A 25140-nucleotide genomic window follows, 5' to 3' on the forward strand; every position below is an offset into this window, starting at 1 on the left:
TTGTTCCAAAACAAATAGCTTATGTTTGTTGCTTCTATTTTCTCACTGTTACAACTATAGTAACAGTGCTATCTTGGTGTGCGCTAGCAATGTATAATTAGCAATAATAATCTAGTTATTGATGTCTTTCTTTCAGTTATTTTGATCCTGACATTTCTAAGCTAGCCAATACAATCAGCAGCATGTGCACCCTTCAAACTTACCACTTGGAGGGAGCAGCCTCTGGCCTGCAGACAAAGGCCCACAAGTATCTAGCTACTTAGTCAAAATGGGTAAGCGATCTCTAGGCAGCCCATAATATGATGCTCACTAAATCTAAATTCCTTAGACTTCCACAGTATAAGCATCTCACTGCCTCGCTGCTGGGTTTGCACTGCTGTTCTTGTGTTAATAGATAACCCCTTGGCTTGTGTACCAAATAAGTCACCCTAAGTGATTTTGAGAATCACTGCATTTGTATCACCCTTAGCAGCCAGGATGACCACATCTCATGCATATTAAGAATGGAAACCTTGAGAGACTGGGGAGACACACCACAAAGCCTTTTTCCTACACTGTGAGACATACTAAATTCTCTTTCTGTCCCCTCCCTGGCAATGAACAGTTGATCTACCTGTGTCATACACAGACCAAGTTTCTCCTCCTGAGCATATGAATCTTTAAAGGTGAACATTTTAGTTTTGTTTTTCTGCCTTCTAAGCATGTAAGAAAATAACAGAAATCAACCAAATTTAAGTTCATATTATAATTCACTTTATTATTATTGACATTCATCATACAACATTACTATTTCAATCTTTTATGTGGGCAAAATAAATGATATAAAATACGTAATGGACTTTAATAAATTTAACCATACATGAAATATGGAGTGATAGAAACTATGTTACATGGGTATTTTACAGAGGAAAAAAAAGGCTAATAATACACTTAGATAAAAATTATCACTGAACTTTGGGTGTTATGTAATATTAAATATAGACATAGTCAATACAGTTACTTTTAGAGAACCACTTTGATATTTTACCTTTAAAAATGAGTACTGTGTAAATGAGTGCTTACAAAAATATTTTTAAGCAAAAGCTATGGTCTACTCAGATTCTTGCAGTTAGAAAAATATATATTCTTCTGAAACTAATACATTTGCTTGAGGCATTAGATATTTAAATTCAAATGTATGCTTTCTAAATATTTCAACAACATAGTATTCTTGACTATATAGTATATAATACACACATAGTATTAGAATAGATTCATCTCATGAATAGTATAGTTTTTATGTAAAAGCTACATGCGACTCTTGTATATAGAGAGATACAGAGACCCTATGAGGCTTTATTTTAATGAAATACATCCAATACACTCAACTCTGGCTGAGCCTTATCAAGTGACTTTTCCAAACATTTGTTTTATGAGTATATGAGTGGATAATAGTTACAATTGTCTGCGCCTAAAATTAACTACCCAATCCTTGTTATTTCTGGTATAACCAGTATTTTTAGTAACTACCATTTAAAATTTAGTAATTATGTCCATTATAAGCTATTTCTTAATGATAAACCAGATAAGTACATTTCAGACTGACTGGATAGTGGTTCAGTTTGGACAACGGCACTTCTCTCAAAGGTCCCTGTGTTAAGGGCTCAATCCCCAGCATGGTGCTATTGGGAGGTGGAGGCCAATGGGAGCTTCCTGTGTCTGTTGAAGGCTATCTTTGACAGACTGTGGGGCTAGAGTCTCTTCTTCATCTCTGCGACTTGGCTAATGAGCAAAGTAGTTGTGTTCTGCTCTCCTCTCCTGCCAGGAGTTGCTACCTCACGACAGGCCCCAGGGCACAGGCTTCAGTTGATTGTGGATTAGAACTTCCAATGCTTTGAGCCAAAATAAACCTTTTTCTTTGTAAAATAATCATCCCAGATAATTTGTCACAGTGATGACGAAAAAGAAAAAAAAGCTGGCTCACACAAATAGCAAGTGAATACCAGTAAACAAAAGACACGCCATTGGGAAAACCTACTAGCTAGATAGCACTGATGTCTACTGCAGAAATCATATTATCTATCCATAAAATTTATGTTTCATATTTTTATACAAATAAGGCACCAAAATCTAATTTTTGTAATTAACTTTCACAAAAATAGAAAATACTTGATATATGATATATAAGGACATATGCATACACACATCTGAATATCACTTAGCAGATTTAGTAATATATCCCAGGGAGAGAATAAACTGGTCTGAGTGGAGCTGACTTCCCCTTAGGTCATGACTATGAGACGCACAGGCTGACTGTATTTAATAGACCTCCACACATGCCAGGCTGTGCTCTCTACAACATGAGTGCTTGCAACACTGACAATGGCAGATCGCTGAGTATCAAATGCTTCTGAAACTGAAGGTTAGCCGCTATGCCCAGCACGTGACTGCAGCACCTAGCACAGCGGCAGCCATTTTGTAAAGATGCTGCACAGAGGCCATTCTTGGTAAAGATGCCTCTTACAGTTTCCTCACCAGTCCCTCCGAGTAAAGATTTTCCTGAGGCTCTTTCTCCAAACTCCAAACACCCAAAAGTATAGTGTGTCTTACTTAATTGAAACTATGTATGCTAATGAAATTATAACTTGCTAAGGAAGAGTCAAAAAACTACTGTGTAGCAGGAAAATTCACATAAAAACAAGCCTTTGAAAATTAATATTTTCTAAAGCCCAGAAGCAGTTCGGTCAAACACTAAGCATTGGCAGCATGAGTCCATCATTAGCATACAGAGTCCAGAATCAGTTTCAAATTTTTAAAAGGCCTAGATGACCTAGAAAGTGGGGTTATATCCTTTGAAATTTTCATATTATGATTTTATAAAAACTCAAATGAATAAGAAAACACCCGCTGAGGTGTGGTGATTCATAGCACACATGACTAGAGCTGCATGAATTTGTGTAAGAATACGTGACAGTTTGAGATAGAAACGCATTTGCTTTAAGTCCATGAAAAAACTTGCTTTCAACCCAAAGCTTCCAAAAAGTAAACACAGACCTTGCCTATAAAATCTATGTGCTCAAGACAGGACATTGTTCGTTGAAGTTAGCTAATACCGCCTCTTGGATTCATTTCTTGTTGATTTCTTTCCTGTTAAAGTTAGCATAGGGGCAACTTCATTTCATCCTGAATTTTCCTTCTTAGGCAGTGTCTCACTCTGTAGTCCAGACTAGCCTCATATTCAGAATGTGGCTCAGGCTGCCCTTGAACTTCTGGCAATCCTACTGCCTCAGTCTCTTCCAGGTACAGGGATTACAGGTGTGAGCCACCACTGGCTTAACGGAGAACCAATATGGTTTAACTTATGGCTTCACATGTGCGTGCAAGTGCTCATCCGCTGTGCCACACTCCTAGCCTTACCTTCCTTTTTAATTGACCATGCTCTAAGAAGAGTGGCCAGCGAATATGCAGGGAATTGATGACACCAGAAAAGGAAATATCTATTAAAGGGAAAAAATGTAGCCTGAGCCTGCAGATGAGGGTGCTGGTTTACAGGAGAGAGCATAAACTCGAAACCCACCATTACGTGTCCTGCCAGGGAAACCTGGAACAGAAGCTCTCGTCCTCCATCTGTCTGACTCTCCAGATAAGAAATAGATGTACGTTCAGTCCTCTTAAATTTTGTAATGCTAGAAGTCAGTGAGAAAAACCTATAAGTAGATATGATTCAGGTCCCGTGATAAGAACTGAAATCTCTCAGTGGGTAGATAAAGCCTATGTCCACATACAGAAGTTGGAGGAACAGCAAACAGGCTTTTTTAGTAGGTTGATAATAAACACTGGTCACAGGGGAGAGTGCAGCATTAAAGCAGAAGTGTCCTCAAATCCTAATGCCTGCTAAAACGCCAGTGTCAAAAGAAGGTATTATGGTATTGAAAAATGATCTATCGGAAAATTTTAACTATTACCGCTGTTTTGGAATTAAAGCCAATTTTTATAGAATTTCCAGCGCCTGGCTTGCAACACATGTGTACCCTTTTGAGTCATAAGTGGAAAATGCACAGGAGACCCTATTATTCTTATTCATTACAGGCATTTTGCATATTTACTCTTGATTTTGCAACATGATTTGTAATATTAACTGACAGTACATGTCACACAAAGCTCCAAGTTTGTAAGGAAACAATCGTTTATATAATAACGGTTCTCACATTAATAAAGAAAAGCAGCCATTCATAAAGAAGATGGGTTCCCCACGTTAATCTCGGACCTCACCATGCTCACCAGGGGAACTTGCATGAATCACTGGATTAGTCTTTCCTTTAGCTGAACTGTCAAGTGCAGGTAATAAAACAAGTTCGTCTTTTGTCACTGCTACAAGGCTATGTGAAGAAGGAATAGCACAGTGTGGGCGAGGCAAAACAGAGGTGCCATTAAGTACACACTAAACTATGTCTGCTATGATTTTATTATGATAAAAAAAATTAGAGTGATTGGTGTTCCTATAAGCCACTAGCAAACTTTTAAAAGTTAGTGAGTGCTGTGTACAGAGATACTAGGTTTACCTCAGAAAATAACATTAATTACATTGTTATATCGAGTGGATCCTTAAAGTACACTAATTTATAAGTACTGCAAAAAGCAGATAACACGCCCCATGAGATATAACCCTGATTCACAGCCCTTCCATGCCTCTGTAAAGACTTACCACCGGGATGGAGAGTGGAGGGCAGCAAAGCAGCATACAGGATGTGCTTAGTCAGTCAATCAGCTCTCCTGACTCTCAAGCCTTGCAGAGAGGGCAGCCAAAGTTACTAAACTGCCATGGTTGTGTGCCAATGGTAGCAAAAGTGTGAACTTCCTGAAAGCTATGGATATCTGTCACGAAAATATGCACGCGTAGGTCATATCTTCATTAAATTCAAAGACTAAGGCTACTCTTTGGAAACTGACGCTGGTTTTCCTGTGATAAGTCACATACATATTTATTGAAACTAATCTCAAGTCTTCTGTGCTGCACAATTTTTACCTAATAGTAAGATACATATACCCCATGCCTTTGAAACACATTTTTAAATACAATACGTCACTGGTAGTAAAGATGCCTTTTAATGACAGTCTGAAAGCCAGCATGAAATTTATGAAGTAAAATTGAATAATGGGTTTCTAAAACTGTAGTTAAGTTAAGGTAAGGACTTCCTGTCCTTAGCTTATAGCCATGCACAGTCCTGTGCTGCACAGTGGCCTTAGGTCAGTGATGGACAGCCGATAGGAGGTGGTGCCATAGGCCATACCACCTAATGAGGCCATGATCATCTCAGCTTGTGTAAGTGCACCCATGATAATATTTGTACAATGATAATATCACTTAAAGACACAATTTACCCCTATCATTAAGCAAAACACAACTCTATCATAATCATAGTAATGATGTTTTAATTACTTTTAAAATTATATATTTGAAACCAATATTAATCTGGTCACAGTGCTAAAAAAAAAACAATGTTAGTATATGAACACAGAAGCCATAAACATTGTATATATTTTGGAATGAGTAAAGCCTATAACTTGGTTCCATAAATTATCAAGGTTCTTCCCTAACGTCCCTTAAAAGTACAACAAATACATCTATTTTCACATCCTATACATATAACTTGATAGAAAAATACTCATGATGGTGTATTGTTTTAACGGTCTGACATCTCATAGGACAATCTCATACAATTGGGAGTTTATCTCTCTCAGTTAAAGGTTGAGTTTTCAAAAGGGATTTTTTTTTCATTGTTCCTCACTCCTCTCACATCCACAATCCTGGCAACTCCCTACTCTCAGGCAGCAGTGGAACACTACCTAGCATTCATGGCTCCGTGCAGAGGAAACGCATCTGCCTGCTGGAGTGTTTACATGGGCAGAGAGTGTACTTGACAGCAGTGAAGAAAGCTTTGCCAGGACCACACAGCTTTCTTCACTACCACGAAGCTGTAGAAGAAAGGGCGGCATGTACTCCCCTACCTCCCACTCATGCACTTCTGTGTGGTACAGGCGGGAGACGGGACACCTGTGCCTCCCCCACCTACACTGTCCTTAACATTTCTGTATGACGGTTTTCAGAGTGTGGCTGTCATTTATAGTGACAGATTTTTTTAAAAAGAAAAATCACCAAGTATTATATGCGTCCATTGAGGAAGTTAAAAGCAAATACAATATAATTAGTGAATGAGAAATAATCCAAAATAGTGACTCTTTCATCTCTGTACATTTTCCTATAAATTTGAGCAGTGAAACTTTTCCCTAATATGAATCTGAAATGTTAATATATAGAGTGTGAATATGAACTGTCTGAATGAGCTGCTACTTCCAACATAAATACCCACAAAGAAACCAAACATCAGCTATGTACACTGTGGGGAAGGGTTTACATCTTTATCTTCGGGGGGAGAATGTTGCCTTGTTCAGCACTTGGAAGCTTCTGTCTGCCTGGCCCTCTGGAATGCTCATTCTTCTCCAACTGGAGGTGGAGGCTCACACAGCCTGTACAGCCTAGAAAAGACACAGGACAGTAGGAAAATCATGTAGTTAGTTAGTACAGCACACCCTCACCTAATGGTTTTATGGGTAGAACCAGTACATTAACAGTAATTTCCTGGCTCCATCAGCCACCACCACCACGTTGACTGGTCTATAGAAAGTAGCATATGAATCAGCTTGATCTAAACATTTGGTCCTGTAATTTAGAAAACACTTCTTTTTCTCTGTGCATGTTTAGGAGGCTGCTCACTTCACAGCACGTTCCTTTTACAGTGCTTCTTAACCTTCCTCACACTGCGACCTTTTCGTGCAGTTCTTCATGTTGTCAGGACCCCCAGAGACAAAATCATTTTGTGGCTACTTCATAATTGTAATTTTGCTACTGTTATGAATCATAATGCAAATATCTGATATGCAGGATACCTGATATGTGGCCCCTATGAAAAAGTTGTTTGACCCCAAAGTGGTCGTGACACACAGGTTGAGAACCCATCATTTTAGAAACTGTCCCCACACACACACACTTTGCCCCAAGCTGTCTGTTTATTTTGCAAATAGTAAAATTTCTCCCCTGAGTCCCCAGAGGCAGTATCCATGGTAACTCATATGCAATGATATGATCTCTATCTCTTAGGGAGCTACAGATTTTCTTACAAGTTTTACAAATTTACACCTGTACCCTGTGGTACCAGAGGTTGCCTGTGGATGGTCTGACATGACAGCTTCCTGAAGTCTGAATCTCAAGACGCAGTTTCTTACCTGGCCTTTTCTAAGGACTTATGACTGGCTAGAGCCACCCATGACTCACCTGTCAGTAGGATGATCATGTTCAAAGAATTCATGTTACTTGTAAAAAAAAAAAAAAAGCTGGGGCATGCTCCCTCACAGCATAGTTGTCTGAGAAAACTACATCAATACACAGCTCAGGAGACCTCACTAGCTTTACACAAGTTGGCCTGAGTGGCTAAAAGCTAACTCTAGATCCAAAGCCAAAGGGAACAGGTAGTGACTTCAAAGCCATGTGTGTTAGAGCAGTGGTTTTCAACATTCCTAATACTGAGGCCCTTTAATAAAGTTCCACACATTGTGGTGACCCCCAACCATAACACTATTTCATTGCTACTTTATAACTGTGATTTTATTACTGTTATCAATCTGATAAGCAGTATATCTGATATATGACGCCCCATGTCATGACCCACAGGTTGAAAACCACTCATCTAGAAGAAGAGCAGCTAAGCTGAAGAGCATGAGACTGGACTCTACCTATCCTCCTTAAGAAGAATTAAGGCTACGCTTGTCCTACTGTGTACATTAGGCCAGTATCTCAAATTCAGAATTCAACTTTGAAATAACACAAGTGTCTGTGTATGTATATGTGAGTGTGTGCATGCTGAGTGTGTATGTATGGGTATGAATGGTGTGTGTGTGTGTGTGTGTGTGTGTGTGTGTGTTGTCAGGAGTGTTTATGGGTGCTGAAGATCGAACCCAAGGCTTTCATACTTGTTAAGCCTGTGCTCCACCTATAAGTAAGCTACACTCCTAGTCTTGATACCTCAAGCTTAGAGCTTTTTAAAAGTGATTCCAACACGGGTAGCCAAGGAGATTTACACCAATTTGCACTGTCGTTTAACAGAACTTAAAAGCATTGTTAGTCACTTCAGCAAACTATAAATTTCCTCTGCCTGTGACATACAGTGTCATGCTAATTTTAAACCAGTGGAGAGAAATGAGGATGATTTAATGCCAGATTGTAAGTCTGGTTAATAAAATGAACTTTATTGGTCTGGAAGCCAGAAGTCACTGTCTTCGGAGCTTTGAAAAACATACTTCCTGCCTGAAAGGTGGCTTTTGCCCCATAGTTTATCTCCACAGAGAATACTGAAAAGCTTGTTTTGTCCTTCGCAAAGAAGAGAACACATTAAATTGAGCTGATGTAGTTTGAAGATTCTCCTACAGCTGAAATACAAGACGCTGCTTCAGACAGCCTCCTGGGGCTGGGAAAATGGAACAACCAGAAGGTTCTTTTCTTTCTCAATTCATATCCTCCTATTTCCATGGCAGTTCTGCCTAGTGAGTGACAAAGCACAGCGGCCCAAGGATGCAGGTAGAACAGGGGTGGGGGGAGGGCATGGGAGGTGGACGTCCTACCTATCACATCCAATTACCTTGCTCTGCATGTTTGTGCCCAGTATGACTAATGCTAGCAGCGAGATGAGTCTTTCAAATGTCTGCCTTGCAAATTGGAGCAAAGGCTACTCCCTGTGGTCACCAAATGCAGTAATAGCTCTGGCGACTGCGGAGTTGGGATGCTTCAGCTTCTGTGGGACTTCCAGGGGGTGACTTGGGGTTATCTGAGCCCAGGCACACTCAGCTCTGGGAGTTTAGCACAGGCCAGTGAAGTTTGGAAGTGAAATGCTATAGGTAAGGAGTTGGACTCTAACGTTGCACTGTGGGTTTTGCTTCCGGCAACTTATTTATTGGTGTGTGTGTGTGTGTGTGTGTGTGTGTGTGTGTGTGTGTGTGAGCTTTTGCTGGCCCAGCATGTGAAGTTACTATCACACACATGTGTCTTAGAGCCCCTGCATGAGCAAGGGCTGTCCTTGTTCCTCTTTCTTTTCTTCTTTGTTGGGCTGCTATTTTGACACCTAGGAAGTTCCCAAACTTCATATCTACACTATGACCCCTGCCCTCCTGTATTTTCTAGTGGGGGCTACAGAGCAAAGGCCTCTCCCATAGCTAAAATATACTGTTTCTCAAGGCAATTCCTCCATCTGACAGATGAGAAATTGGAATTTCAGAGAGTAAAACGGGAACACACACACACGCACACACTCACACATGCACACAAATATATGCACATTACCACAGAAGATCATGTGGAGAACCAGAGCAAAATTCAGTATTTTCCCCTTCTTTCTCTTTCAACCATTGATGTTTGCTGCGTCTAAATTACACAAAGGGAGTCAAATGCCGCACAATTGTTTCAAATGATATGACAGAAATAAGACCAATGTGTCTCACATGGTAATCTGACACTTTTAATGCTGTAAATGGGCCTTGGTGAAAACTTGGGAACTACCTAGCTGACATAAGGCAGGAAGAGAAGCCAGAGCTAGGTAGGACTGCCTCCACCCACGACTCATTTCAGCGTTGCCTATCACAGACAAACAAAGCTCCTTGAACACACAGGTTTGTTTTTGTTTTGTTTTGTTTGTTTGCTTGCTTGCTTGTTTGTTTCTGTTTTTTTAAAAAAATCTGTCTTGACCTCTTACTGCCAAAGGTCATTTCAGTGCTAATGTAGAGCCACAGAGATGTTCAGGAAACCCACCTATTAGGAGTAGGCTTTCTCTTGCGACCACCTACCATCAATCTATACAAAATGATTAAACTTCAGTACTAGGTGATGCAGCAAAAATTCCATGAGTCCTTATGCCCGCTCTTCCTATTTGGTGACCCCAGCCATTTCCTCCTTAGTGAATCCAAGAACCACCACCCATTTTTCTTCAGCTTTTCCAATTGCACATCCTTCATAAAGTTCCAGTTTTCTCTCCACACTCAGTATCCCCCTCACAGTGGTGTTCTCAACCTTTCCTACCACCAGGGAGCAGAATCAAGTCTTTGCTGACCTGTTACTCACAGGACTGCAGCCTTGCCTCAACTACAGACCTGTAGACTGAGCAGCACACAAAGCCATCTGCACATGGCTGGTTCCTAATTCTCCATCTCTGTGACCAAGCTAAGTTCACCATCTTTGTATAATACATGCTCTTTCCTTCTTCACTCACTGTTTCAGAAGCAAGAGCCAAAGCTCTCATGGTCAATCTAGAATGTGCTTTTTCACTAATTCCTCTCCAGTTCCCACACAAAGGCTATCAATTATGTCCTCTAAGTGTTTCTCTGTCTTTTTCTCTTGTTCTTTGTACTAATGTTATGTCCTTTAAAATTTGTATTCAGTCCTAGCTTCACCTAAGGGACCATCCCAATCTCCTCTGAGAGGATGATAAGATTCAAATTTTCTAGACATGAAGATGAGGAATGACATTGTGGTTTTGTTTTTTAGTTGTTTTGTTTTTCAAGTAAATATGAAAAAAACAAAACAAAAACCAAAAACAAACAAACAAAACAAACAAAATCCTTATTCCTGTATCTTCCTTTCTGGCCTATCTCCATCTCCAGCCATGCTCTTCAGCATCCTTAATCACACTATCCGTTTGTCACAGAGACTGGGTAATCTCTTTACCTTCCTTTTACCAAAAGGCTTGCCGTTCCCAGACACGCAACAAGAAGTCAAGATATGTCAGTGTATGTTCACTGAGTGAAAAAAAAAATAGCATGTCAACCAAGTGGATGATAGAGTGGGTTAGGAGCTTTGAACCAAATAAAAGCTCAAATAAAGATAGCTCCTTGGACCTCCGAGAATGAACCTTCCAGAAATATTTCGCCAGCTTTTCCAATGGGTAGTTTGGCCCTGAGAACGAAGTGAGAACTCCAGCTTATTGTCTTTGGGGAAAGTGCTGGTTCCTATTAGGGGGAGGGGGTTCTGAGGCCTCTGTATCTCCATAGATTGCTGCTCTCCCTCTCCCCTCCCCTCTCCTCCTCTCCTCTCTTTTCCTTTCCTCCTTCTCTCCCTCATTCCCTTCTTCTTCCCCTCCTTCCCTCCCTCCCTCTCCTTTTTTTTTTTTTCTGTCTCCTCCCTGCTGGGAATCAAATCCTGGGCCTTGTCCATTGCAGGCAAAGGTGCCAGTGCTCTACCACTGAGCCATGTGCCCAGCCACATATTTCATCTTTCTAAGTACAAGCTCCTTCAGGGGCCACAGTCATTTCTGTATTGGGCTGCTATCCTCCCTGGGGCAACAGTAAGATGCACTATATTTCCTCAGTAAATATCTGCGCAGTGAGTGAAATGGTAAATAAACATTTGAAGTGATTTTTATTTCTCTCCTACGGCTGTTATTCCCTTGTACAATGTATCCATTTTATAACTGGTTCCTTTTACTATGTTTCTTCTCGAGTGTTTTACAGATAATCCAATAGAGAAAAGGCTTGAGTTCATCAGTTTTCTTCCCTGTGTTTGCCTGGAGTATTGATCGGGTGCTGAAGCTTTATCCCAACCCCACTGTTGATTAGTGCTTAACAGCTCTAGCTGAAAATTCCTAGCAAAGCTATTATCTTGTTTTCTTATTGGAACTTGAACACTTCGGGGGATCTATTATACAAATATACCATGCCGGCTCATGCTGCTAGAGAGAACACTTTTGTGAAACTATTCCTAAGCAGTAGAAAGCCTTCAGAAGCTAATGTTAACAAGACTGGAGGATTACATAGAGTTAGGAGTCATCACTAGAAAATAAATGCAGCCAGAACATGATAGTCAATTCATTTTCATGGGGAGGGGGGCGGGGAACCACATTTTCCCTTTTGAAAGCATTCTCACCATCCAAGTACATTCCCAAAATGATGTGTCACTTCAAAATGGCTGTAGTCACCATCCTCTTTCCAGTGACAGTGTTGCAAACCAGAACAAAGAACATCTTACCCAAGACGGGGTCTGGGGCCCTACTTTCTGTTAAAATGCAAACATATACTCACGATCAAATGTATAAGTAATTATTTAACTTATCACCACTTCAAGATAGGTGACTGTTTACCCTAATCATGAGAAATCATGTAGAAAGCATTTCTCTACATTTGTTCCCTTTAAAGGTAAGTTAGAGTTCTTTCTTACAATTGGTGAACTGTGAATATTTGATATAGCCAACAAAAAGCTCACCAATTATTCTATGTTTCATTCATCCACATGGTCTTGGGATAAATTTAGGTATTTGATGTCTACTATGTAGTCGCTGATAAAATGAAAATACATCCCCTGTCTCATGAGAACGCATATTAGGGTTAAGCCGAGAAATCTCTAAGACATATCAACCTAATATAGAAAGAGGCATTATAATGTGCTACCCAGGATACCAGGAAGCCTGATAAAAGAGCTACTCAAGCAAGACTCAAAGCAGAAGATGACATCCCAGGTGGGGTTTCTGAGTTAAATAAGGGTTTTCCAATCATGGCAGAGGGAAGAGCGGAACAGTCACAGGGGATCAATAGAAAAGGTAGACTGATCGTTGGCACACCTGAATTATATTTTAGTTGTATTCATTGTAGTCTCATGGTTTTTTAGTGTCTGTATGACACTGAGCATGACCTGGAGCAGATACCTGGCTCTGACTGACATTGCCTGAAGCCAGCAAGCCCTCAGGTGAGGGGTAACTGGGTTACACTTACCTTGGAGCTGACTGAGGAGTCCGGTCTCTAATCCCCAAGTTCTTAGCTGTGTTCTGAACTCTTGCACCCTGAAAGTCAGGAAAACAATTTTCAGCTCAATAATATACTAACAAGTGATTCGGATAAATCTGAAATTAGAGGAATTTTTCAACACTATTTAATGTCAAGGTACAACAGAAACCACTATATGAATGTTTTTTAAATTGCTGCTCTTCTGAGTTAAACTATACTGACGCAGATACTTACCATTTACCCATAGCCGTAGCTTATTCAAGAATGTAACAGTGCCCCACTTATTCCCACACTTTACATCTTTTTCATCAGAAGCAATTAATAACTTAAGATGTTGGAAACAGGACATGACCATCACATAAACACATCCTAGACCAAAACACTTTCATGAAATAAGAGTCACACCTGAATTTCTTCAGATGGGCAGTTATTTTAAATGTGATAGTGTAATGTTTTGTAAGGAAACATGTTCTGAATAGTTCTACAATGATTTCTAGACAAGCCCCATCAATGTCAATTTATGAAATCTGAGGGTTTCTTAAATTTATTATAATTTATTCAGATTACATCCTGATTGTTATCTACCCTCTTGCTATTATTCCTGTTTCTGCCTTTCCTTCCTTCCTCTTCTGCCCTATTCCCCTCCCCTAGACCTGCGACAGAAGGGAATCCCTTCCCATCATATGATATAGCACATCAGCTCTCATCAGGATAGTCTGCATCCCCTTCCTCTGTGTCCCCATTGGGCCTCCCCACCAAGGGGAAGTGATGAAATCAGGGGAACCAGATTTCATGTCAGAGGCAGTCCTCACTGCCCACACAACTATGGAGGATGACCTGTCCATTGGCTAGATCCAAACAGGTTGTCTAGGTTCTCTGCAGGCATTGTCGTGGTTGGCACAACAGTTTGTGTAGCCCTCCCTGGGTCCAGATCTGCTGGCCTATCATGATAGTGTCCCTGTGGGGCTCCTGAGCTCTGTGGGTCCTTCTATTCCTCCTGACTCTTCCATACCACTCCCAGCACTCCACCCAGAGGCCAGAAGCCAGTCTCAGCATCTGTTCCATTCCCCTGCTGAGTGGAGTCTGTCACAGGATGTCTATGTTGAGCTAATATCCACTTATAAGTGAGTATATGCCATGTACGTCTTTCTGTATCTTGGTCATCTCACTCAGGATGATTATATCTAGGTCCATCCATTTGCCTGCAAATTTCAAGCTTTCCTTGTTTTTAATAGCTGAGTAGTATTCCACTGTGTAAATGTACCACAGTCTCTTTATCCATTCTTCAGTAAAGGAACATCTAGGTTGTTTCCAGAGTCTGGTTACTACAAATAAAGCTGCTATGAATATAATTTAGGAAATCTCCTTGTTGTATGGTGGTGCATCTTTCAGGTATATGCCCAGGACTGGTATAGCTGGGTCTTGAGGTAGCACTATTCCCAATTTTCTGAGAAAGTGCCAGATTGATTTCCAAAGTGGTTGTACAAGTTTGCCCTCCCACAAGCAATGGAGGAGATTTCTCTTTTCTCTTCATCCATTCCAACGTGCGCTATCACTTGAGATTTTGCTCTTAGCCGTTCTAGTAGGTGTAAGATGGAATCTTTTTTATTTGTATTCCCCTGGTAACTAAGAACATTGAGCATTTCTTTAAATGTCTCTGGGCCATTTGGTGTTCCTCTGTTCAGAATTCTCTGTTTAGCTCTGTATCCCATTTTTATTTAGATAATTTGGTTTGGTGGTGTTTAATTTCTTGAGTTCTTTATATATTTTGGATATTAGCCCTTTATCGGATGTAGGGTTGGTGAAGATCTTTTCCTAGTCTGTAAGCTGTTGTTCTGCTTTGTTGTCTGTGTCCTTTGCCTTCCAGAAGCTTTTAATTTTCATGAGGTCCATTTATTAATTGGACCTGTTCAGGAAGTCATCTCTCAACGTTGGTGGTATAAAGACAATCCTTTTCAGCAAAAAAGGGGCCATGTGACTAGTCAATTTCATGAATGAAGTCACAACCACTGTTCAGTTCCTAATAGAAACTAGTTACATTGAACCAACCATGACTGTTCATTTGTGAGAACAGAGAAAGCAAAATAGCTAAAACAAAACAGAACCCTGAGATGCTCCAAATATTCACTGCACCCAAAACTGCCCTAAATAAAGCTGCAAGAAGAAGCAGAGAAACCCAAAAGGATAGACTCTCTCAAAATAAAACTAAGAAAACTGGAAAGATGGTACAGGCCAAAGGACATACAAGAAGGGACTGAGGAATAGCAATTGTTCAGTCCTTTTTCTTTTGAAGACAGTGAGTACTTAAGAGAATATTTGCAAGAACAAAATCGCTACACTTCACCAAGTTTCCCTTCTTAACATTTCCATTAACCATGGTTGGTTGAAACCAAGAGTCAGACGAGCATGCTGCTATTAACTGTGGTCCATGGTCCTCAGGTCCCACCGCTTGTTCCAGGAAGGCTCCTTTTCTGGTCCAGGACCCTCAGGTGCAGTTCTCTTGCTGCATTTGGTGAACATGTCTCCTGCTCCTTTGACAGCTGCTCAGAACCTGCCGTTCCTGACCTTTATACTTGGATGGGCACTGGCAGCTATTCTCTAGAGTGTCTCGGTTTGGATTTGTTTGTTGTGTTCTTATACTTAGGAAGATGAAACGCGTTTTTTTTTTTTAAGAAAAAAAATAACACTTAGGCATTTTCTGTGCATCACATTAGGAGACACATGTTATCTTTGCATCTCAGCATTTGTGACATTACATGATCTCTTTCCCAATGAAGCATCTTCTGCAATGTCACTACCTCTCCTCTATAGGCTTCATAAAGAAGTTGGGACTATGAGACTATGAATATTCAGTCTCTTTCAACCGCCTGATTGCCATGTTAATCCCCACTTCTGACATAACAATATTGTGATAGAATGTCATTTTCTATCAAAGATGAGTTATCTATTTCCCAAATCCTTTATTCAAGTATATATTTAATTCAGCATTAATATTAATAAAATTAATAATGATTAATTTCTTTGTGAGATATAATGTAAATATTTATCCATAGACACTGACACTTCCTCCCTCCCTTCCAAGACGTTCTCTTTCCCTTTCTCCTTCTTTTCAAATGGTGTTTAGAAGCCAAGACTTGGGTACTACAAGTAAGAAGCTGCTTCTAGACCTTTTAGTAGACAAGTTTAGTATGCTAACAAACATACTCCCACACACCTCTATTCATTTCTACATCTGTACATATCTGTGGTGCACATGTCTGTGTTGGGTATATCTACTAGCATACTGACACCACTAAAAGGCCACACGGTTATTCATTAGACACTCCATTTTCCTTATTTGTAACTTCTTTCCCTGACTGTGAAAATTCACCTTTCCATGCTTAGTTTATCATTATTAGTTCATTAAATCTCAACGTGTACAAAAATTGAATTTTATAATGTCTAGTGTATACTTTCATTAAGAATAAGTTTAGTAAGTAGAGTATAGTGTTAATGTATAAGTCACTGTATTGTTCCATAATATTTCATTAAGTAATTAATAGAAAGATTTTCATTTTCTTAAAACCTGATAACTGATTTCATTGAAAACACCCCTGCACAGACAGCCTCCCTTGGGCCTTTGTCTGGCTACATTGTGTTTATTCTTGAGACTCCAAAAATCCAGCATGATCACTCACAGATAACCACGTGGTCACTTGACATCTCACTTAGCACACACTTAAGTGAGTTGAATATACTGGTTTCTTTACATGTCACAAACATAATATCGGGAGAGTGCTAATATTATCCCTGACTGAATCACACGGAAACGAAGGAATTGAGAAGCTGAAAGCCCTGCCCTGAGTCACAAAGCCAATGAGTACTAGTGCTGGATTTAGAAGGGAGTGCCAGCTCCTAGTGACTAGCGCACCCCAAGACAATGCACTTCCCCATTTACTCTAGTTAGAAGTGTCTCAGTGAATAAATGCCACCTAAGCATTTACTCTGTACAAAATGTAGACTCGGGTCCTACCCATCACCTCACAGTCTGCAGGCATGCTTCCTGTCCTGGGTACTGAGGTCGGGCTTCTCTGGGGGAACTTGTTTGCCAGTGTTTCTATGATGGTAATATGCCTACAGGTGCTTTCCATGTGGCACCCTCGTGGTTTTGCTGTCATCACCATCCAGTCAGCTGGCCACATCCAAGTGCTGTTTAACTCATTACAGTCAATGTGAAAACCTATAAAGGTTGTGTGCTATACTTCTTGCTCATTCATATTCAAGCAGTGAGTTTAAACAATCCATCCATAAGGATTGCGTAACCAATCTGTCCTTAATATACATATATATAATTTTCCCATAGAAAGCTCATTTTACCAAAACAAAAATTTCTTAAATAAAGTATAATAGCTTAATATATAATAATAATTTACATTCAGTAATGTGAGCTGGGTGTGGTGGCCCAAGACTATAATTCTAGCATTTGGGAAGCAGAGGCAGTAAGTTTGGGGCCAGCCATGGATCCAGAATAAGACCTTGTCTCAAAACCCCAATAAATAACCACTACCACAAAATTCAATGATGAAACAGTTCTAATACTTCAAAACCTAATAAAGATGAAAAAGTTTCAACACTGTGTCTCTAACAGTCAAGTTTAAATAGTCAAATCTCTCCCCTTGAAAGGGAAAAAGTGAAAGAGTGCTGAATAGACTTGCATGCTAGCCGCCCAGAGACTAACTGGGTAATATGTCTGCCAGATATACTGGGACAGAAGGTTGAAGATGATGCTCCAACGTTATAGAGAGTTTGGGATGACTGTCTCTGTCAGTTTTTCATTCTGGAATCTGCTAACTTGCACTTCTGGTTCACTCAAGTAATGAGTTTTATTCCTTCTCAAGTCTCCAATGGGCTTGAAGACCAGATAGTTTAGTCTTACAATGAAGCTTAGTTGTTTAGGGGTTAAGATGTTTTTAGGTCTAGATAGATGTTTTAAGTTCATAGAGATGAGATATCCAAATATAATTCCTGATTGTTTCATGGTTCTTCCTGCTATATGTAGTTTATTGTATATATGTGTAATAATGTAAACATATATGTAAAAAAGAAATATAATAAAAAAAATTTTTTTAAAGAGTGCGCTGGAGCACTGGCCCCAGCCACTGCTGAATGCCTGAAGACAGACACTTGCAGGAGGCCTGCAGGCTAATCTGCTGGGAGTCACTCTACCAGTCTGATTCCCACACAGAAAGCTATCTTTCACAGGGAAGAGATTCCCTTCTCTCTGCCCTGTAGGATATACAGCTTGGAGCTGAGGAACCAGCATCAAGGGAGATAGCTACCCAGTCTCTACCCAGTTATTCAAGAAGACAAAAAAATAAAAAAATAAAAAAAGGATAAAAGAGCAATAAACAAAAATGTGCAGTTTAGAATCTGCCTGGCTCTCCTGTCTTTCTGATTGTATTTTTTTAAATATAAATGTATTTATTATAATCAAACTGCTAGTATCCTGTTTTATTTTTTAATTTATTTTTATTTATTTTATTTTTTTAAATTTATTAATTTATTCATATTACATCTCAATTTTTAGTTCATCCCTTGTATCCTCCCACTCCTCCCTCCCTCCCATTTCCCCCCTACTCCCCTCCCCTATGTCTGTGACTAAGGGGGACTTCCTCCCCCTATATATGCTCATAGGGTATCAAGTCTCTTCTTTGTGACCTGTTATCCTTCCTCTGAGTGCCACTAGGCCTCCCCATCAAGAGGACGTGGTCTTTCTGATTGTATTTTACATGTCAAATATCGGTACTATATATGTATAGCATGTTTGTAATGGACTTTGTAGCAGTGAAGTCAGGGAATAGATAATTATTTCTATTTCCATTTTTGTTTTAATAATTCACAATATCACAGAAGATTGTAATTACTCAGACCCACAGGTAAGAATGAATATATGGAATCAACTCCTTAGCGGAATCCTCTCAGGAGGCTCATTCTAGAGTTTTTTCCTTGGAGGTTGTAGTTTTGAGGGGCCTTTTCCAAAGCTTCCTATGCATTTTTTCTAAGACTAGCACAGGAAAAACAAGTGAGATGTCACCCCTTTGTCCTGGTTTTTAAGTCACAGCCCACCTCTGATGTGAGAATCTACAACCTTACCTGGGTTTCTTAAAGAAGAATTTGTGCATCTACTTCCCCAAGTCCCTACACCATACTGTGGTTGTTTGCACCTGTGTTTGTCACTTGCCAGGTGGAGAACAGTATGTCACATTCTCCTGGGGGGGGGGGGGGCTCTAAGCCTTTAACCCCTGTGCGACCTTCTAAGCTCCTCACAGTCAACTTCTACCCTTGGATTCCTAAAGCAAAAATGCCAAAGCATGCACACTCACTGGGTCTGCAATGCGCTTGCAGATGCTAGCGTGGTGTTAGCTTCTTCATCTATTCCTTCGCTGACTAGCATGACATTCTGTAGTAAAATCGTGGGGACAAATCCCAGGAAAATAGGCAATGCTTTTGCTTGCTTGAGTAAAGTTTTGGTGAATAAAGTGGTCATAATTACAAAAGCATATCTAATGAAGTCACTAGCACCGAAAAACTCAAGGCAAGTCAACTTTGGCTGTAGCAGGCTAAGGGGAAGGTGACAGAAAAACATAAAAAATTGATGACTTTCATTTGTCTTATCACTGCCTAAATGTCTTTCGTACTAGATCAATTCTATTTTCTAATCAGAACTATGGAAGATAGTACATTTTTTAAAAAGAATTTAAACAATTTGAAACCAATGTACATTGGTTCATCACATGCTGTTGGGACAGAGTTTAGGAACTGCATTCTTCTTCAAAAAGAGTAGAAAGAGAGTCCAGTCTCTGATGATGGAAAAGGGCTCCTATTCAGCCTCAAATGGAAATTGTGAGCTGAGCAGTTTATCCTCAGGATGATGTAGACATTTTATCATGGCATGGAAGAGTCTGGAAGATCATAGAAACCAGCGGGGCCCTTACTTACCTTCTTCCTTGCCTCTGCTCCCTCCTAATCTACTCCCCAGGCTTGTTAAATCACCTACAGTTCCCAGAAGTGCCACATATCCTTTATTTTTTTGTTGCCAGTCCACAATTATTTGTGTGGCCATTTCCCTTTTTGCTTCTAGGTCACAGCACACATATCTTTTTCCCAAATATTCAGGACCCTTGGGCTAGGATCACGTACTATTTAGTCCTTGGGCATGCTTCCCAGTCATGGCTTACCCAACGTCATGTGCCTAGAAAATGTCATGTCTGATAAATGAGCAGAGGCAAACCAGGTGCTAGAAAACTCCCCTAACGCAGGCAGGAGAGACTTACCTGCTTTCTCATCACATCAGTGGCCTGCATGATGTACCGAGGAGGCAGCCCGTGGCTTCTGGCTAGAATGATGGCCTGCTCCAGTGTCACACTCAGGGTGCACCTGTGGGCCAAGGTAACAGAAGTGACAGTCAGGCCCGCCCATCCACTCCTAGATAAGCTTAAACTATGAATGTTATCAGAAATCAGCAAAACTCAAAGTTGCTCAGAATCCAGTAATGATTTATCTATGTGGAATTCCTGTTTAAAAAAAATAGGCCATGGAGGCACATTACTGGAGATGTGTGTCAAAGAGCTTAAATTTAAAATAAGCCTATTATTGTATCAAGGGGCCTTTACCATAACAAATTGAATAATCATATTTATAATAAAAGTTTTGTTTCCAGTGCCCAATAAACAATTTGAGAAATGGTCTTCTTGTAACCGTTGCTAGGAATTCCTCTGCATTTTTCACATGCTAATGGTCTGAAGTTACATAATTAGCTTCTGGTTGGACATGATGTTCACAAGTACTTAGTGTCTGAGTCAACTCAAATTGTTTCACACATTGTTTTACGTGTAGCTGTAGGCCACTGAAGACCAGCCAGTGTATCTGACGGTTCATGTAAAGAGAAAATCAATTCCATTTAATTGTCTGCCTCCTCAACAGACTATACAACCTTTTGTCCTCAGTAAGGTGTCCTCTGCTCCGATTTTAAATCTGTTGACCCCAACAGTTCAATCAATAATGCTCATTACACCCACTGAATGAAGCTAAAAAGGGAAAAACCTGGACTTCGTTTTCTCATCCTGACACACATCTGCGCTTTCCTGATAGAGCATGGCTTGTCTCTTCCACTGCGAACATAGACACAGTAAGGGGTTTTGCCATCAACTTTCTTAATCACTTCATACTGACCTATTCCTTATTGCACAAGTTACAAACAGTGACACAGCAGAAAATTGTCTGCCAAAGACTTGAAAAGATTTTGGCTCAACTGGGCGATCAGTGTAGCCAATGATGCAGGTCAAACGGGGGGGAGGGGGGGCGGGGGGCATCACTGTTACCTCTTTGTCTGCCTCTCTCCCCTTCCCTCACCACCACCACCCCCCATTATTTAACCCTGGCTGGCCTAGTGCTACTCACTGTGTAGGCCAGGCTGTTCTGGAACTCACAGCAATCCTCTCGTGTAGCCTCCCAAGTGCTGGGATCATAGACATGAGATACCACATCTGGCTAACTGGCACCATTTAAAACCCATGACATATTACTTAAAGAAAAATTGAACTTAACTGTGTGTGCATTTTTCCTTTCCCCAGCTAGCCAGAAAAAATAAATAAAAAGTAATTTTTTAAATGCTGTGTATATTTTAATGAAGTCTAATTGACTAAAAGAATAAAAATAAAAAGTGACATTAAAAAAAAAAAGAAACAATCATACAAACATTAGGCATACTGCTTGCCAGCAATTCAGGCTGCCAGTTTCCTCAGGGCTCATATTTCCATATACAACACCCAGAGTTCCAGCATCCTAGGTAGTGCATGTACAGGAAAGCTAAGCACTGAGCACACAGCTCTGTGGGCGATGAGCTATTATTTGCCTCATAGCTCTTTATTGACTCTCAACTCTTTCACATGAATGTGGTAAAATCCAACATTTTAGTCCTAGTATCTAAAAGACTCCAACTCCTGTAAGTGGCATGTGGATTTCCCCTGGTAAATAAAGGCATGCATACCCACTGTCAGGTTTTACAAGACACCATTTGGTTTTTACAGGTGCTTTGATTACCAGAGGTGCTCAGCTTAATACCTCAGGCCTGAAAAAGAAAGGACATGTGAGAGGCCAGGGCTAAGTAAATGCTACTCACTAGGAAGTTTCTTGCTTAGCTGCAATATCTCCCCTCTAGAATAATTCTGGAGTTCAATAATAGACAAAAATTTTAAATATCTATATTTTATACCATCTTAGGCCTTTAATTTTGTAGCTCTTTTCAGTTGTTATTTAAAAAACAATAAAAACAAAACAAAAAATTAAGTGGGCTATTTTTTTTTCTGCTGGCTGACATGAAAGTAATTTAACATTTATATTGCATGATATAAACATGCAATTTTAAAGCAAATTATCAATGTCACAGAGTAGTGTGTGAATCCTTCCTAAAAGGCAGATAAGTACAGTGAATAAATGCCACTGCAAGACTGCAGTAATGAGGTATTCCAGATTTGGGTCTTGCCTTACACTGTAAGGATGTGTGTTTGGTGAGGGGTAACTACAGAGGGTTGCTAGTTCCCCATAGAGTCAAGACAAGACAGCATTCCTGTGCTTATGATGACCCCACTTCCAGACATCCTGTGCTGAGCATAGAGCCAGCCCATTCCTCCTTCACACACACTTCAAATGATAAACCATCGCTGATGGGCCCAATTTACTTTGAAGGAAAGTTTAATTTAGGAGTCTGTGTGTGAGAGTACACACAGTGTATGTCTGTCTGTGTATGCTGTGTGTGCATGTGTGTGTGTGTGCGTGTGTGTGTGTGTGTGTGTGTTGTGTATATGCGCACATTCATGTGGAGGCCAACGTGTTCATCATCAAGCGCCTTTCACCTAGGCGCTTTTGAAATGGGTACTCTCCCTGGGGCCTCGAGCTCTTTAGGGTATGTTGACTAGCCAGCAATCCTGAGCAGACCACCCGTCTCCATTTCCCCAGCACTTGGACTACAAGTGCACACCACAACAGCCAGTTTTATGTTGTGGGGGTTGAATCCTGCTTCTCATGTTTCACACAGCAAGAACTTTACCAACTGAGCATCTTCTCAGCACCTAACACAGAGGAGTGACACTCTTCATTCATTCATTCATTCACTCACTCACTCATTCACATTCATTCATTCACTCATTCTAGGCTATTTTGTACGTCCACTCTGCACCAAGTACCATTAGTCGCCAACAGAACCAAGTTTGGTTCCATGTGGACAAGCTTCTGTTTCAGGACTGCTTGCTCAAAAGGATTCCTTTAAGGTTCTTAGAGGTCCCTGTCAGATATAGACACCACCACATGCTTTCTCTTTCAAACTCACAAAGTAAAACATTTTAATGGCAAAGAGTTCTGACTGCAATTTTCTCCACTTCCCAGCATCTTCGGTGGTAATGTATCATCTTGTGTGGTGCTTTAATGGCTGCTGGTTATCACTGGGACAGAGCTGGAGAAAGCTGAGTTAGGAGGCATTCAGGACAGTTTGGCTGGGATTATTTACCGGACTCATTGTTCCTTCCACAAGGAGTTAGGATATTTCAGTATTGTGGTACAGCAATGGTTTTCAAAGCATTCTTCTCTACTTGCCCACTGCACAAAGCTTTCCCAGGGTAAAGGGCAGGTGTAGGAGCAGAGGCTATAATGCAACACCCCCATATCCTGTTGCTCCTGACTGGAAGTGTGTGTGGTCAGAGGGAGCAAGCTGTAAATGCACAGAGCCAGAGTGTGTCTGCGTAATAACTTTCAAAATGACACGACTTAGGCTGTGTGCTACAGAATTTCATAAAGTTTTAAATTAACAACCGAAAAGTGTACAAGCCATTAGCAATAATACATTTTTGCTACAGAAATGCTTTTCTGAGCTCTCAGGAACTCAAATTAGATCAGTCATGCTAGGAGCTAGAGCAAATTTTCTATTCTCTTCAGAGAAAAATTATATCACAAAATTATCATAATTTGCTAGGCAATCAAAGGCAATGCCATAAAAATTATGGGACAAAAGGATAGAACTAGGTCATACAATAATATCGTATTCTAACTTTTGTAAGACTTGTCTTTATTAGCATTTAAATCTTGTGACTTGTTCTTGTTCTGATATTTGGTCAATATTAACTTTGACTTCTTTTTTATCTTCCCATTTTCATTATTTTTCTTCAAGAAGGCTCTTAACTTCAGACCCTAACATTTCCACCACTCCAGTGGCACCAGCCTTCTTTTACTGCTACAGGCACCAAATGATTAGACGAAACTCTGGGCCTTTCTTCAGCTGAGTCTCATGGATAACGAAAAGCTTGTATGAAAAATTCTGTATTTCATCTCTGTATTAACTTGTGTCTACTACATACCAAAGTCAGGGTTTTAGACATTCAGCCTTCTCTTAAGCAGCTTTTGTACATGTAACCCTCCTATTTAAGATGCTTTGTGACTGACTCTCTTTTGTTTGGTTGGGTTTTGAATTTTTGAGACAGGGTTTCTCTCTGTGGCCTTGGCTGCCCTGTACTCACTTTGTAGACTAGGATTGCCTCAAACTCACAGCGATCCCTCTGACTCCACCTACCAGGTGTTCTGGGATTAAAGATGTGCATCACTACACCCCGCCCATTTGACTTTAAAAAACTCTCAAAACCTCAGGACCTTCTGTATATTTGGTCATTTACAATAACCACAGACAGAAACATCAGCTTAATTCTAATTGTATCTTCAAATCTTCCAAGGTCTATTAACTCATTGAATGTTGATTCAAATTGTAGTACACCAGTCTCTTAGGGGGAGATTCATTCAACTGAACACTTAGGAGGATGCTGCGCCTCCTTAGGGTCACATCGGGTAGTGCTGGTGCCAGAATAAGACAGATGTGGGACTCGGTATGAGTGCTGGAGTGCTATACTGGATTTCTTTACTTTCAGAGCAGATAAGGTCAGAGGTACAGATGTTATGTTTCATAGTTAATCATGCTGTGCTGTGTGTGTGTGTGTGTGTGTGTGTGTGTGTGTGTGTGTGAGAGAGAGAGAGAGAGAGAGAGAGAGAGAGAGAGAGAGAGAGAGAGAGACAGAGACAGAGACAGAGAGAGAGAGAGAGAGAGAGAGAGAGACAGAGACAGAGACAGAGACAGAGACAGAGACAGACAGACAGACAGACAGAAAAACAGACAGACAGACAGAGACAGACAGAGACAGAGAGACAGAGACAGAGACAGACAGACAGAGAGAGAATGATCCTGGCTATAACAACACGAAGAGTTTAATACACAGAAGATCAGACTGCTGATAAATATCTCTGTTTGTAGCAATAGTTTGTCATAAA

General features: G+C 40.3%; 1 protein-coding gene across 1 annotated transcript in view; it reads right to left on the reverse strand.

Moving 5' to 3' along the window:
• Positions 1-730: 730 nt before the first annotated feature.
• The window catches only part of PREX2 (phosphatidylinositol-3,4,5-trisphosphate dependent Rac exchange factor 2), a 291433-nt gene continuing 267023 nt past the window's right edge, over positions 731-25140 (reverse strand). The window contains exons 38-40 of the mRNA XM_084782996.1: positions 20109-20211; positions 12784-12851; positions 731-6516 (exon numbers count right to left, since the gene is read on the reverse strand). Of these exons, the coding sequence (XP_084639122.1) occupies positions 6471-6516; positions 12784-12851; positions 20109-20211 (217 nt within the window). The 3' untranslated portion in view covers positions 731-6470. The remainder of the gene's footprint in view (positions 6517-12783; positions 12852-20108; positions 20212-25140) is intronic.

This window comes from Acomys minous, assembly GCF_964271855.1.
Source record: "Acomys minous genome assembly, chromosome: 1".
Classification (NCBI taxonomy): Eukaryota; Metazoa; Chordata; class Mammalia; order Rodentia; family Muridae; genus Acomys; species Acomys minous.